General features: G+C 50.4%; 1 protein-coding gene across 1 annotated transcript; it reads right to left on the bottom strand.

Moving 5' to 3' along the window:
• Nucleotides 1–5,680: 5,680 nt before the first annotated feature.
• On the bottom strand, nt 5,681–11,252 carry LOC149359350 (uncharacterized). The gene is made up of 2 exons (XM_089567643.1): nt 11,030–11,252; nt 5,681–7,713 (listed from the first exon to the last, which is right to left on the bottom strand). The coding sequence occupies exons 1-2, from the start codon at nt 11,250–11,252 to the stop codon at nt 5,681–5,683; spliced, it is 2,256 nt and encodes a 751-aa protein (XP_089423769.1).
• Between the last annotated feature and the right edge of the window lie 5,344 nt (nt 11,253–16,596).

Genomic DNA, 16,596 nt, shown 5'->3' with positions numbered 1-16,596 from the left:
AGCTTGCCTGTACTGCTTGTTTTGATCGACGACAATGAAACGTGTAAGTGTCTCCTTGTGATATCAAATGCAGCAGCTCGTGCGTTGTTGCCAATGTCCTTTTTCTGTTAGAAGATCTAGAGTCGCCTTTCTGCGAACTTCGCAAATGTACACAATTTACTATCTTTCTTGCAGGCCTTATGCATTGATTGTAAGCAATATTCATTTCAATATGACTCCATACCAGGCAGAAGAGGTCACTCATTAGAGGTAAATCAAATAGAGAACAGGCGTATTCGGGATATCTGAACGCCCAAAAATCATCGAAGAATGAAAATGGCGGCCCAGCAGGTAGTGTACACAATTTTGTTCTGAAAGCAACACTACGCTAGTCGCCGAGCCATTTCGCGGAGCCGAGGAAGGGCATACTGCGCATGCGCCAGGAACAGTGACGTCACATGGCGCATAGCTGGCGCGCCGCCGCCGCGCTCGCCACTTGTGCATGCGCAGGAGCGGCGCACAGCTAGCGTGCCGGGGGCCGCCGGAACGCCAGCTGTGAGTAGTGACGTCACTTGCTCCTCGCGCATGCGCAGTATGGTCGTGCAAGAGCACGCGAAACGGCGAGACTGGGGGCAATGTAGCTCACGCAACACTATATGGCTACGCGCAGATGTTGCGTTCGCAATCCTCCAGGTTTAACCAGAGCTAAACTACAGCCAATTTTAACGAATGTTTTTCTTTATCTTAGTTGTATTCAGATTTTGTTGCTTCTTACAATAAACTGAAGTAACTGTCATTTTAAATGCCATCCTGATTTGTTTGTTGGGTTTATCTAAATCCAGTTGTGTTTTAATTTTCTACCCCCCCCCCCCCCCTTTGGGAACGCAAGTCTGGCGTTGTGGGTTAATTGATAAAATACTACACTCTGCGGACATGCATCCATGATATCACATGCGTTTGTGGAAAAATAAAAAGAAATAATAAAAATTACGAGGAACTTTAGCGGCTATAAAGTGCTGAAAGGCGAAAGCCTGAGTGCTGCATTCTGCTACGTGATTGTTCACTGCACATTTTGTTGGTGCATTAATTAACTGCCAATTAATGACGCTTAAGCTTCGCCTTTAGAAGTGGAACGCGACAGCGTGTTGTAGCGCTGCCACGGAGTCCAAGGAATGCCACCACCCGTTCGGCGCGATGCGTTGCCCTTTGAACGCAACGCTTTTTGAGGAAAGGAAATGGCGCTGTAATTCTCTGTCATCTCGGTGGACACCTGAGCCGCACCGTACAGGAAGGGAGGAAGTGTGAGTGAAAGAAGAAAGAGGGGCCGTAACGAAGAAAATGAAAATTGTATTTGAGGAAAGGAAATTACGCATTAACTGTCTCACATATCTGAGTAGACACTAGACGAAAATTGTATTTGAGGAAAGGAAGTTGCGCAGTAACTGTCTCACATATTTCGGTGGACACCCGTCAAAATTCGCGCGCGGTGACGTCACGACAATTTGGACCAATCTGAAACGTGGACAATTACGCCTTGCTCGTCGGGAAATTGGTTTCTGAGGAAAGGAAATGTATCTGTCTCTCATATCTCAGTGGACACCTAAACCTCACCGTAACGGGAAGGGAGGAAGATGGGAGTGAACGAAGACACCATATTCACTAGACGCACCTTTGTTCATTCCAAACCATCGTGCTGGCATGGCGGAGTGGAAGCGTGCTCGACTCGCACTCCGGAGACCGGGGTTCGATTCCCAAGCTCGGCAAATTTCTTACTTGGTTTTATTTATTTATCTGGTCAGACTAGAAAGGTTAATTAGACTAATTAGTTAAGTAAGCAATTAACTAAACTCAAACTTACTTGGAGCATCACTATGCGACCCCTTTAATTGGTTGCATGGTTAGTAGCCAAAGTACAATTGGCCCCGATTGAAATTCGCGCACTGTGACGTGACGACCGTTTCGACCAACTGAAAAGCGTGACATTCTCTGTCGACAGCTCCTGCTTACAACGATGAGGCATTAAAGGCTTCCGCCTTAAAAAATCAATGACGGCGCAAGCGCCCTTCATGCTTTGCTAATGTGAACTGCGGAAGTTCAGTGGCAGCTACAGAAGAGGGAAACGATTTGCGCGATCCAAATTCTCCAGTGTTTTGGTCCACTTATGCTACCTTGGACGACGATAAGCTGGACGCCCCACTGCAGCTATACTGTGCATTGTGTCGTGGGCGTGTGTTTGTACTCTACTCAAATTAGACCATCACGCGCGTCCGACCTGTATATATGTTAATATGTCAATATCTTTCGTTTGGTTTATTGGGGTTTAACGTCGCAAAGCAACTAAGGCTATGAGGGACGCAGTAGTGAAGGGCTCCGGAAACTTCGACCACCTGGGGTTCGTTAACGTGCACTGACCTCGCACAGTACACGTGCCTCTAGAATTTGGGCTTCATCAAAATTCGGCCGCTGCGGCCGGGATCGAACCCGCGTCTTTCGGGCCAGTAGCCGAGCGCCGTCACCACTAAGCTACCGCGGGGGGTGCTGTATTATGTAAATAGATTTCTTGTATGGTGTACCTCTCCCCCCTACCCTTTCTAACTGTCCCCTCACCTCTTTGATTTCATTTCCGCCTGCTCTCCTTTCATTATTTCCGCTGCCCCAGCTCAGGAACTTCCCGAAGCAATGGCAGATGCCCGGGCTAGCAAAAATCTTTTCCTTCCTTGTACTATGTTTATTAAAACAACAACTACTACTACTACTACTTTGGTCCACTCTCTGACATGAAATAAACTCACTATCATCATCATTGGCAGCCTGACTACGCTTACTGCAGGGCAAAGGCCACTGTCATGTCCCTCCAATTTTTCCAGCTGTAGCCACCGAATCCCCGCAAGCTCCTTAAGGTATGTCACCACCTTTTTCAAAAAATTTTTTTAAATTTTGACTATTAAATTTTTATTTCACATTTGCCTTATAAAGCACCGTTTTATATGATATTCAAAAGCAAGAAGGAGTGAAAAAAGCCATGCTCGCATTTATTATTCACAAAAAAATGCCCAAACTTGGCTGTTATGCAAATATTCATAACTAGCGATTGGAGAGCAGGAATTGTAAACTTTTTGGCACAGACTAAGCCAACTAACTATACTGTGCAACCAACTAGGATCTTTGCCATCCGATAATTGGGAAAAACGTTATAGCAAAAATTCCAAAGAAAACAAAAAAATGTGTCATTTTTGCCTGCATTCCTTGGCATAAAACATGATTATATCAAAACTCACGATTCGATTTCATTTACCTATAGTTCATTGCACAGGCTAATAACAAAGGAAAGAGCGTGCAAAGTTTCATTGAAAAATATTTATTCATTTCGAAGTTATCACTGTTTGCGCAACACGAAAGTGCAAGAAATAAAGTTTTGAGAAAAACAAGAATAAAGTTTTTCAATCCTTGTAGAAACAAAATCATCATGCCCTAGAAAGTTAAAATCCTCCAGGTTCATAGCTAGGGCCCCCCTTAGCTGACATGAGCTCTCTTTTGGCATTTGTTGCTGCCCGTCCTTTCTTGCGGAGATGTTTTGCCTCACCCTTTGATTGACGCTGGGCCTTCATCACACGGTAATGGTGACTGGTGCAACATGCTAGGAGAGTGTGGTGGCCAGATTCGATGCCTGCTTGCCTCAAAATGTCTGCTGTACTTCTGTTGCCATCACTGACGGACGAATTCGGTAGCATTCAAAGCGATAGCGCGAAGCGCGCGCAAAGTAAACTGAGAAGCTTCTAGCGTCATGCATCCCCCTTGCGGAAATTTAAAGCAATGTTTAAATAGAAAGGAAGCCTTAAATATTGCCTTTGAATAATCTTATACATATCAGAATAAAACAAAACAAAAAATGTCCAATATACGCCGTTGATTACCGCCGAATTATCATTTTCTGTTACCAAACCACATCAGTTTCGGTTTCAGAACTGTTCACCACCTGTTCGAAACTTGGCTATAACTTTTTAACACAATCAGATACGAACATTATTCTTGCTGCAAAACATTTTTGAATGTTTGGGGATTCCCAGAATATAAAAAAGAAAAAATGTCATTTTTACAAAAAAAAACGCCTTTTGATCTAACCTTCTGCCGCCCACCACTACGCTTGCCTTCCCTTCGAATCCTTCTTTGATATTCCCTAACCAATTTCTTCCTACTGATTTCAACTAGCATGTCTTTAACCGCGAAATAAACTAAGCACAACTAACTGCGACGCGAGTCAGCAACTGCGAATGCTATTCTTAAACAGACGATTTAAAGAAAGTTCTTGGATGTGTCAGGATACGTGAGATCTTACGAGCATGATTCACGTCACGCTTTTGTAGCATTCGACACTATGTCCCTGGTTTTCACGGTGAGCTCTCTGCTTTCAAAGAAGCGCTTTGTGTGTGCAGCAACTGCAATTCAATTTAGGGTTGCTTAAATAAGGGACGTTAAATACAAGACGTATGCTCGGTGTAGGCATGGAGTACAGAGACGTATGGGCGTTTATTTTATTACAACCCGTGCATCTCTCTGCTTGGAGGGTTAGAATTTAAATTGAAGACAACGGTAGAGAGGGAGAACATATGAATTTCTGCTACGGTGAGTTTCGGGTATATTTTCATCAAGACAGGTCGCACAATTACTGCTCAGGAAAGACTTGTTCCACTAGGCGACAGATCAAGCGGCAGTTTCGCCGTAAGCATATGCTCCTTTTCAAACCGAGTCAAAACACAAAGATGACCCACGCTAAATGCAGCTTCCCATCATCTCTCGTTCCATCGAAAACATCCATTAATTCACAAAACATTTCCACCCAGAGGCAAGAAAGTTCCCGTTCTACGGAAACGATACCTTGAATTATGGTGGAAGTGCACTCTAGAAATACGTTACAGCCGATGAATGCCTAAAAATTAGGATATCATCGATGACTGCATAAACTACACCACAAGGTGATGTCACACGGTATCGCTCCCTTGCGAGTGTTGCAGGAATAGTGGAAGGCTTCTTGCTTCAACACATCGCGCAGAAGGCCCTGATATGTGCTGACAGCCACCTTATACTGACATATTTTCGCGAGCAAGGTGTACTGTGTCCACCGGTCCACATGCTGAACGCTGGCACCACATCTGCCTATACTGGTGAGGACTAACTGGAGCAAATGCAAGACCCATCAGTGTAAACATACGCAAATTATGTTTGTTACAACTAGAACAAAAGAAGTTTGGCGATTAAGGAAATAAGCTTAACTGCATGTCTACCTTCGTCACGAATTCTGAATGACCGAAAATAATAAAAAACGAAAGCACTGGCTACGCCTTGAGTCGGAAATAGTTCACAGATAATTATCAAGCTGCTTGCGGTGAAATTTGCAATCCTCAGCGATAACAAACTGAAGGTGCTCAGATGGGCACGAAAAAATGATGAAGTGGCGGCAAGCCGAGCGTTCTTGGCGCTCTTTGCTCGTCGCGGCAGATGAAAATGTGATATCTTTGTCGGAGCGTCGGGCGTTACTATAGCACACTGTTCAATCCGAAAAAATGGCGACGTCCATGACACCGCGAACGGTGCTTCCGTTCGGCGAACATCACGGTCAAACGTACAGCCGCAGTGCAGGATGCGGATTTCGGCAAGAGCGCGCTGCACGGCATATTGTACTTCGCAGTGACGAGCATTTCGTTCACCACACTGAGCACTTTGCGACATCCGATATCGGCGTGGTCCGCGGACATTCGAAGACTTCCTGGAACTGAGCCGCCTGGCCGGCTGACATGTCACAGCGCCGCGGGTCCTCAGCGGTGCACATGAACAGGCAGCTGTCGACGAGCAGCAGGCGCTGCTGGTCGTCGACGGCATACTGCTGGGCATCCTGCTGCAGCTCCAAAGCTCTCAGCACCGCACCGATGGCCATGACATCAGCCAGCCGCGAGGAATAGAATTTCGCAGAGCGATTGAGCTGCAGGCACTGGCTGAGGATGTCGATGTGCCCTGCCGTCTCCACGTCTTCGGGGTCCGGCAGGGACTGCATGCCAGTCATTCCGAGGCTATGCAAAACGGCTCGCACGAGCGCCACGCCAAGGAAGTTGTAGTTTAGCGACTCGACGTCGCCATAGTTGAACAGCGGCGGAACCAGAGCCACGGCGGGAATGTAGACCACGTTGTTCATGGTGAGCACGTTGGGGAACGCGGAAAGCAAAGGGGATGACACTTCGGCGCGCTTCAGGGACCATCTCCAGGCGGCTTGCGCAGCGGCCTTGTAATCGTTAGCAAAGCTGCCGGTAATCTTTGGAAGGTAAGAATAGTAATCGTTGATCTTCTTCATGCCAGACGCGACCGCCGGTAGGCCACGCACGAACTTGAATCTCTGGAGGCGGCCTATCATCTGAGCACGTTGTTTGGCTGGCAGCCACTTCGCCTCTCTCACAGAAGTCCCCATGAAGTCTCTCATGTGCTGGAGGAAGAAGGTTTGCTTGGCCTGGGACTCGACTTCGCGGCTGGAGCGTAGGAATGGAGCATGCGCCGCCAGTCCAGCCACGCGTTCGATGCAGTCGAAACAGCCGTTCGTCAGCGTCTTCTCTTCAAGGTGAGTCGGAGAAGTACATGATAGTCTGTGTCGAAGGAACTCCCATGCCAGGTATTCTTTAATGTTCTCGGTCTGTAGAACCACCATCAGGAACGGAAGAAGCGCCGTGTTGGCTACTTCGATCTTATCGCGTTCGTTGTACGTGTCGTTTCCGACCTGGTTGAGTTCCTTGACAAGGATTGCCGAGCTGAGTCCGTAGTTGTCGAGCTCGTTTAGGTCCGTGAGCCTGGGCTCGTAAACGCGCAGGTTTCCTGCCTTCTTCCACAGCGTGTGGACATGGTCCAGGGCTCTCAAGATGTTCTGCCCGATGTTTGAACGCGGTGTTGACTCCCCGGAACCATGTAGAGGGGAGCTACGTTTTCGCTGCTGGCTCGACGCTTCCCGGGTTTCGGCGTTCAGCAAAAACTGCTTGTTTACCTTAAGTTGAACGCGGCGCTTGGTCTCACCGCGTATCGGAACCGCGTCGAGCCAGAAAAACGCACCGTCCTGATAGCGGGCTGCCAGCCGCGTCGCAAGCTCCCCTGCAGTATCTTTCGAGTCCGTTAAAGATTTTAGCTCGTCAGCGTCTACATTGTCTCGGCTACTTGCCAAGTCGACTTCGCGTGATGTGCGCTCGCGGCATTCTTCGTACAGGGCTGCGGCGTTGTCCACGGCGGACGGCTGCGCACTGCTCCGTTGTCTCCAGGCGCCCAATTCGTCTGCAGCGAGTGAACGCAGGAGACCCCTGAAAAGGCTTTCCATGGGCCGTCCATAGCAGACTCCCTCGCCACACACGAAGTCGGAGAGACCGGCGCACGGCGATTTGCCCCCGCTGCCCATACAAGAGGAGATCAGCCCCTTGTAACGCTTGCATATCGTAGAGTTGCAGGACACGGCGCCCAGCACATCGGCGCCGGGGCTCAGGGGCGGTTTGGGGTCGTTGCCGCGTCGCGAGCCCCACATGCTCTCCAACAGGAAAGCCAGGCCTGTGATTGAGACGATGATGACAACGGCGATCGCCGTGGCCAATAACCAGCGCTGGAACTCAACGTTGGCAGCGAAGTCGAAGCTCTGCCCTGTCGACGCCGGTGTCAGCGCCGTCCCGCTAGGCTGGAGACAAGCAGATGTGTAAAATTCAATCCCAAGATTGCCTAAAGGAAGCAATTAGTTTACCACATCACAGCACTTAGAAGTACAGAGAATAAGTTTGAATAAGTTTGAATATTTGAATCCTCAGTAGAATATTAAGAACCTTACCAATTGGTTCGCATTTTTTTCGTTTTTATTGTACATTTTTGTACTTTGCTCTCATTTGTGCTCAGTTTGCATTGGTATGCGTGGTTTCTGGTGCATTTACGTTATTTTGTAGACCGGTATACTTACGTACCTCAGCTCGGATTTTCTGTCCCTCTTTTATGAGCATACGTGTAAAATCCCTAATTGCCAACGAAACATTTTACGTTCTGAAACATTTCTATGCTTTTTTTTTGGAATCACGTCACTGATCGGTGTGGAAGCGACATTACACATCGTAATCTCTATAGATCGATGCTTTCGTTTCATTTTATTTTTGGCACAGCATGCTCTTCGCATCTTAGCTCTCGCTCCGATCATTCTATCCCGATATCTTGAATGCAGCGGAAGACGAAAAAGCCATAAAACTGAAATATCAGTACTAACTGAAGAATCTCGGGAGCTGAAAAAGATCTTGAGCTCTGCAACACACTGTGCTTTTAGGATTTGTCGGCTTTAACGTTTCGAAGCGAGACTACGGGCTACGAGGAACGCCGTAGTAGAGGTCTCTGGATTAACTTAAACCTCGTGGAGTTCTTTAAGGCTCGCTACTATTGCACAGCGTGCGCGTGTTCTTGCATTTAGCGCCCATCGAAGTGCGCCTGCCGTGGCCGGTATTCGAAACCGCGACATAAGGAACCGCAGCCGACCGCCAAAGCCACTGTGCCGCATACCATCATTCGGAATAGCTACTACAGCTAATTACGAGCGTCCCCTCGATTTGTGTACTTAGTGCCATCAAACATTGTCTTAATGTATAATGTAGGGGCAGGACCATTGTATATATTTAGCCGCCACGGTGGCTCAGGGATTAAAGTGCTCGGCTGCTGACCCGAAAGACGTGGGTTCGATCCCGGCCGCGGCGTTCGAATTTCGATGGAGGCGAAATTCTAGAGGCCCGTGTACTGTGCGAAGTCAGAGCACGTTAAAGAACATCAGGTGGTCGAAATTTCTGGAACCCTTCGCTACGGCGTCCCTCATAGCCGTAGTCGCTGTGGGGCGTTGAACCCCCATAAAATATAAAAAAACGTTTTATATTTTTTTAATCAGTCCTCCACGTGTGGAGGGTGCTGTTCCGCATTACCGATCTACCGATAGCCGGAAGGCCGGCATTTAACTCATGGTGCTGCCGAGCCAGTTTGCCTCATTTCTGCAATTTGTGCGCGCTCTCTGTCATTCGCTCGGATTCTTTACTTCCAGCCTGTTCCAAGATGAGAGAAGCTCTCCTCCTCACACCTGTGGAGCATATGTCTTCCACAGGTGCTACAAAACGACACTTTACGGCTTGGTAGGAAATAAAACATGATGTTGGGCTTGTCGGTTCATGGTTAGAGCGAAACAGAACTCTGCGAAGACGACGAGACAAAAAAAGGCTTTGTGTGTGTATGTATTCGTGCCTTCTTCTGTCCCGTCGTCTTCGCGAAGTTCTGTTTCGTTGGGAGGAAACTATTTGTGATAAAGGCTCTACATTATTTTAGCTCTAGGGCAGATTTCGCAATCTAGAAGGCGTTTAACATCCTATTAGGGTAGTGTAGAAGATCTTAGGTCCGTCGTGGTCAAGCTCAAGCTTACGGTAGAAGCGTAGGGCATGACTGTCAAAGTTTTTGATGCTGGGCGAACCAATCACACGCATAGTTCTCGAATAACTTAAGGTAGTCGGTATTCGAAAATGACCTTTGGGCTTCAGAACAGGGGAACGTGTAATGCATGGCTGCGTACATAACAAGACGACTGTGGGCGATAGAGAAGTGTTCGGCCATGTCTTCGTTTTCTCGTTGGCTCACATATTTAGACTGACAAGGACGAATCGCAACTGCATGCCCAAAGCCTGGGCACAGTACGCAAAACATCCAGTTGCATGCTTCATGCCAAATCGGTATCAAGCTACGACGCCAGTCAAGACTGCTCCTAGTTTGCCGCGCTTCCATTCGGGGAGCGACTTTAAGAAGCGTTTTTGTGGTGAAAGCCGTTAATATTGAGAAAATCGAATCATTCGAGCGTGCGTTTGCGCGACTCACATTCGGGCATTTGCAAAGCGACGGAGTCGAGAGAAAACGAACTGGCGATGCGAAGACAATTCGGAGAATGCACGGAGAACGCAGTGTGGAAACAGAAACATAAGGAGCTATCCCACAAATTTCGATTCAGACTCAGAGCATGCGACTGAGAGAAAACCATAAGCAGACAGCTCTCCCAGATTAACGGGGAGAAGTTACGCGCTTTGATGGTTTGCACAGAGTACGTGACAGGTCACCGCCACGTTGCACGGATAATACCACTACCCGAACAATAGCATTGCCCAAACATGTTCTCCAGTGCCTTACTTCTACTACAGTACTAGCGCGCATTTCTAGCAGCTTTGTGCCAACTTAAGTGTGCCGCCAAATGGAAGCAACTAATGCTATGAAGATACTTTCGAAATTTCAAGTCCAGCGATGCGGATTTCCTTGTACTTGTTTTCCTCCGATCGTTTCTCCAGTTTTTTTTTTTCGTTCGGTGGACCTCGATATATCAGGACGGCTAAATTTGGCTCGCTTCCATCTGTGGGCGACTTCCTGTCCGGCTACCAACGACACTCGCTTACGCTGCTGTCGCATGACGGCTAGACTGCCTATACTCTTAGCCTGTGCTGAGCACAACCAAAACACATGCTCCGAGAAACGCAGCAGCAACCCGTCACTCTTGAAGCCGAAGCAAGACTGAGCTAATCGCTCACACCTACTCCTTCCCTCTTGCGACGGCAGACGGGCCTGCCTCTTTTTCCTCTCGACTCCGAGTAAGCTCCAAACCCTCCATCCTGCATGCTGCAGTTTTCGCTTGAGGTTTCGCTTCTTATGTTTCTCTCTTCAAGGATAGTTGCCCACCTTCTCGCTTCCGCCATCGCATCTAGCGTGGCATTTCGCTTCAGGCTACCGCTTTCCCAAGTGTCAGTTGCAAGTAGCGCAAACATGAGACCTTATTTCTTGGTTGCCTTGCCGATAACCAATGTTGATGTAAATGCGGTGAGATTCAGGTGACACCGGTATCAGAATCCGGTAAATCATTGATAAGAGGCTCAGAACCGGTCGCTGGGCAAGCAGAGCAGAGATAATGCAGCGTCTAGCACGTACGAGTGCTTAGATGGTGAACACCTGCACGTATACCTAATGGAGCTACTAGCGAACAGATACTGACCTGTCCTCTCATAGGAACGCGACGGCCGGGTCAGGTTTCCGATACCCGGGACAGGAGCAGGACAGCGGACGGTGGACGCCGCGAGGAAGAAGTCCAGTGGGATGCCTCCAGGTACGGGAACAGCCTCGCTCGAACGCTGATTCTTCTTCTGGAGCGTGGAACGAGGCTCTGCACCCGCGCTCGAGCCAGCCGTCTTCTCCGTAGCACGTGTCATCAAATGCATGCTCGTTCATGATGCTAGTGGTTACATTTTTGCATAACTTACACTACTGCCATAACTGTCTTCTCGGAAGGGCTTTTCCTGCCAGGCCGCAGAATATAATAAGCCGTACTTATGTTTTCAACGACTGCATAACTACGAGCATGTTGCGTAATTGATCAAGTTTTGTTAAAGAAAGAGAAGGAAATGACGCAGATAAATGCATAAAATCTGATAAACGTGTCAGCCGAATATGTGTATACGATATCAAAAGCGTCCCCGCCACACTGCAGGCCAGCGTTGCAGCCCGCAACCTTCAAATTAATGGTGTCACCAGAAACTTCCGCCTCACTCACTCGTCCGCCAAGTGTGTGAGCCCCGCAGTGAGTTTAAATGTCTTACTGCTACTTTTAACGTCGTTGTGATCCCCGAAGTTAGCCCCTAATGAAAAGGCCACATATCTAATGCAATCGTTTGCGAACGTCAACGAATAATGAATTTCCACCGATTGATGCCTAGGCTGGGCTCGCTGATAATACCAATTGCCCCGCCAAATGGGTCATTTGATTTTCGCAGGATATAAGGGACACATGCAGTGAAGGGCTACGGGTATGCTCAGCAGCCTGAGATTCTTTAAGGGGCACTGACATCGCACAGTACACAGGTACCTTGTATTTATTTATTTATTTATTTATTTATTTATTTATTTATTTATTTATTTATTTATTTTGTAGCAGGATTTCCGGGGAAAGGAACTTAGCGACAGATAGCCAAAATGCCGGTCCGAGCTTCGGTCATCCAGCCAGCGATCTCGCGCCGCGCGCTAGCGGAGCGGCGGCCGCCGCTGCTCATCTTCCTCTTTACAATCACCCCCGGGCTGAAGGCGAAGCCATCCTGGCGAGTCAGGGAGACGACAACACACACGGGTCATAGTACGGCTTCAGGCGTGACACATGAACAGTCTCGCGGCTGCGTCGGCGTTGATCTGTGGAGGGTGTCACCGGGTCGACAATGTAGTTGACCGGGGAAGTGCGCTCTACGATGCGGTAAGGTCCGTGGTACTTGGGGAGAAGTTTGGACGAAAGGCCAGGTGAGGTAGACGGCACGTGAAGCCAGACGAGAGAGCCGGGTAGAAAACTGTCATCAGTGTGGCTTGTGTCGAAACGGAATTTTTGACGCCCCTGCTCGCCGGATGTTAACGACCGAGCGAGCTGACGGCACTCCTCGGCATGCTTGGACGCCTCCGAAAGAGTGGTGCACTCGGACACGTCGGGCCGGTAAGGAAGTACTGTGTCGAGTGGTGAGGAAGGTTCGCGCCCGTAGAGGAGAAAAAATGGCGAGAAGCCGGTGGTGGTCTGCGTGGCGGTGTTGTAGGCGTAGGTGATGAACGGCAGGATCCTGTCCCAGTCGGAGTGGTCGGAAGACACGTACATCGACAGCATATCGCCCAAGGTGCGGTTAAACCGTTCCGTCAAACCGTTAGTCTGAGGATGGTAGGCCGTGGCGGTATGGTGAGTGATCTTACACTGTTTGAGAAGAGATTCCACGACCTCGGACAGAAAAACGCGCCCACGGTCGCTCAGCAGTTCTCGGGGCGCTCCATGGCGAAGAATGAAGTGATGCAAGATGAAAGAGGCAACGTGTGGTGCCGTAGCAGCAGGAAGAGCCGCGGTTTCGGCGTAACGCGTGAGGTGGTCGACGGCTACAATAACCCAGCGGTTGCCAGCAGCAGTGTAAGGAAGGGGGCCGTAGAGGTCAATTCCAACTCTGTCAAAAGGACGGAAAGGGCAAGGGAGAGGCTGCATCTGGCCGACTGAGTGGTGAGGAGCCGGCTTGCGACGTTGACAGTCAGGGCACGAGCGGACGTATTTGCGGACGTAGGTGGACATACCGCGCCAATAATAGCGGAGACGGAGTCGCGTGTATGTTTTAAAGGCGCCGGCATGAGCAGACTGCGGGTCGTTGTGAAACAGGGCGCAGAATGTCGACCGCAGATGGGCAGGGACGACAAGCAACCACTTCCTGCCGGTAGGGACGTAGTTGCGGCGGTACAATAGACCATCACGAATGGCGAAGTGAGCAGCCTGGCGGCGGAGGGCACGAGGCACGGGTGCCGCCGAGGAATTTGAGAGAAAACGTACAAGCGAAGATATCCACGGGTCCTTATTTTGCTCGCTGCCCATGGTATCTGTTGAAAACGACAGCGAAGCGCAACCGGTTGGCGAGTGGCAGACAACGTCTGGCGGCAGTGGAGAGCGGGACAATGCGTCGGCGTCGTTATGTTTTCGGCCGGAGCGATAGATGACACGGATATCATACTCCTGTAGGCGTAGGACCCAGCGAGCGAGGCGGCCTGTAGGGTCTTTCAAGGAGGCCAGCCAGCACAGGGAATGATGGTCCGTGACGATATCGAAAGGGCGGCCATAAACGTAAGGGCGAAACTTTCCGATCGCCCAAACAATCGCCAAGCATTCCTTCTCGGTTACTGAGTAGTTGGATTCCGCTTTTGTCAGTGCACGGCTCGCGTAGGCAACGACATACTCGGGAAATCCGGGTTTACGTTGCGTAAGGACAGCGCCGAGGCCAACGCCACTGGCATCGGTGTGAATTTCAGTGGGAGCAGTGGGGTCGAAGTGGCGTAAAATGGGAGGCGCTGTGAGCAGCCGGCGTAAGGTGATGAAGGCGTCGTCGCAGTCAGGTGACCAATCGGACAGGTTGTTGGCGCCCCGAAGAAGTTTCGTAAGTGGTGCGATGATAGAGGCAAAATTTCGGACGAAACGTCGGAAATAAGAACACAGGCCGAGAAAGCTGCGAAGTTCCTTCTGAGTCGACGGCTTGGGGAACTCAGCGACGGCACGAAGTTTGGCTGGGTCAGGAAGCACGCCGTCCTTAGAGACGACGTGACCTAAAATTGTCAGTTGGCGGGCGCCAAAGCGACACTTTTTGAGATTAAGTTGGAGCCCCGCGGCAGTTAAACATGTCAACACGTGCTCCAAGCGGTGAAGGTGCGTCTCAAAATCAGGCGCGAAGACGACAATGTCATCTAAGTAGCACAGGCACGTGGTCCACTTCAGGCCGCGTAAAATGGAGTCCATCATTCGCTCGAAAGTCGCTGGGGCATTACAAAGGCCGAAAGGCATGACGGTAAATTCGTACAGGCCATCTGGTGTAACAAAAGCCGTCTTGGCACGGTCAGCCTCGGCCACAGGGACCTGCCAATACCCCGAACGCAGGTCTAAAGAAGAAAAGAACTCCGCGCCTTGGAGGCAGTCAAGGGCGTCATCGATTCGCGGCAGCGGGTAAACGTCTTTGCGGGTGATCTTGTTAAGCCGCCGATAATCGACGCAAAATCGTATTGTGCCATCTTTTTTCTTCACTAGAACCACAGGAGAGGCCCATGGACTACTGGATGGTTGAATGACGCCTCGCTGAAGCATGTCGTCCACCTGAGTGTTGATAATCTGGCGTTCGGCTGCCGAAACTCGGTACGGGCGTTGACGAAGCGGCAAGTGGGCTCCGGTGTCGATCTCATGGGTCACGGTAGACGTGCGGCCGAGTCGGTTTTGAGCCACGTCGAAAGAAGAGCGAAACTGGTTCAGTAGGTGAAGTAGTTGGGCGCGTTGCGGTGTGGCAAGACTGGCGTCGACGGAATCGGCAAAGGCATCGTCTGTGGCCACAGCGGGAGATGCGGGCAAAGTAAGAGAATTAGTAGCAAGAGAACATGATTCGGCGCATCGTTCGGGATCGAGCAAAGAGTCGACGGGCTGAATGTGGCCAAGGCATTCGCCACGGAGAAATATGCAGGGGCTCAAAAAAGGGTTCGAGATCGGGATGAGGCTGCAGCCGTCTTGAACAGTGAGCAGAGCGAATGGCAGAGGCAGACCGTGTCGAGAGATGAAGACGTCGGATGGTGTAAAGACGACGGCGCCGTCAGATGCGGTGAGGCAGGAGACAGGGACAGGAACAGATGAGCACGGAGGAATCTCGATGTCGTCAGCCACAGACAGTTTGCCCCACGAAGACGACGTATCAGGCGAGGTAGCACAGCACGGAAGAAGTTCGAGCTCGGCACGAGCGCAGTCGATGAGGGCCTCATGTTGGGAAAGAAAGTCCCAACCTAAAATAATGTCATGAGAGCACGATGAGAGAACGACGAATTCAACAGTATATAAGGAACCGTAAATGATTACCCTGGCTGTGCAGGCGGCTAAAGGCGAGATGCGCTGTGCATTAGCTGTATGAAGCGAAAATCCGGATAACGGCGTCGTCACTTTGCGAAGTTTTCGGCACAGTTTCTCATTCATCACAGAAACAGCAGCGCCAGTGTCAACAAGCGCCAAGGCGGTGTGGCCCTCCACAGAAACGTCGAGCACATTCGCTGGGGACAAACGAGGCCTTGAACTTGTCGCCGAATACGCAGTTCTTGCCTCGGGAACTGCGGCAACTAGTTTTCCTGGCGCATAGGGGAATGAGGACGCAGTGGCGAAACAGAACGGCGCCGCGGGGATGGCGAACGGCGGCGAGAATACGGGCGGCGATCGGAGGCATCAAGCTGTTCGGCAGCCGACGAACGTGGCGGGGGCTGTGGTGCCGCGTAGACGTAGGTTCTGGGGTCATCCACGGGTGGTGGCACACGGCGTCGGCACAGGCGCTCAACGTGGCCAGGGACACCACATGCATAGCAAATAGGACGGTTGTCACGGGTGCGCCAAGGGTTGACACGAGCAGGAGGTGGTCGGGTTGGAAAGGCAGGCGGCGGCGTCGGAGGATAATACGGGACAAACGGCTCGGCTCTTGGTTTTCGGACGGCGTCGGCGTATGTGAGCGGCGCTGCAGCGGGAACCGGCGGACGAACAGGTGGTAGCGCTTCGGTCACTTGCTCGCGAATCACCGTTTGTAGGGTCGGATCCAGGTTGGAGGGAGGCCCCTGCACGCCGTGAAGAAGTGACAGCTGTCGAGCCACCTCCTCACGTACAAAGTCTTTTATCTGGTCAAGCAGCGAGCTGTGGGAGGTTGTCACGGAGAGGCTGGAAAGCGAGTCAGGCTGCACGGAAGGTGGTAGCACCAGAATGCGCTGCTTACGGAGCTCATCGTAGCTCTGACACAGGTTGAACACTTCGGCAACGGTGGTAGGGTTCCGGGCGATAAGCATCTGAAATGCTTCCGTTTCGATGCCTTTCAGGACATGCTTAATCCGGTCCGCCTCGGTCATAGACGAGTCCACCCTTGAACAGAGGTTGATGACATCCTCGATATAACTCGTGAACGATTCTCCGTGTAGCTGGGCTCTCACTCGCAGGCGCTGTTCAGCGCGCAGCTTGCGTACTGCAGGGCGCCCAAAGATGTCAGAAAAGGCTCTTTTGAAGGC

The sequence above is a fragment of the Amblyomma mixtum genome, chromosome 2 (genome assembly GCF_055824585.1).
Source record: "Amblyomma mixtum isolate Tamu chromosome 2, ASM5582458v1, whole genome shotgun sequence".
In the NCBI taxonomy this organism is placed as follows: Eukaryota; Metazoa; Arthropoda; class Arachnida; order Ixodida; family Ixodidae; genus Amblyomma; species Amblyomma mixtum.
Note: the sequence above shows the minus strand (reverse complement) of the source record. Positions and strands in the feature narration are given on the sequence as shown.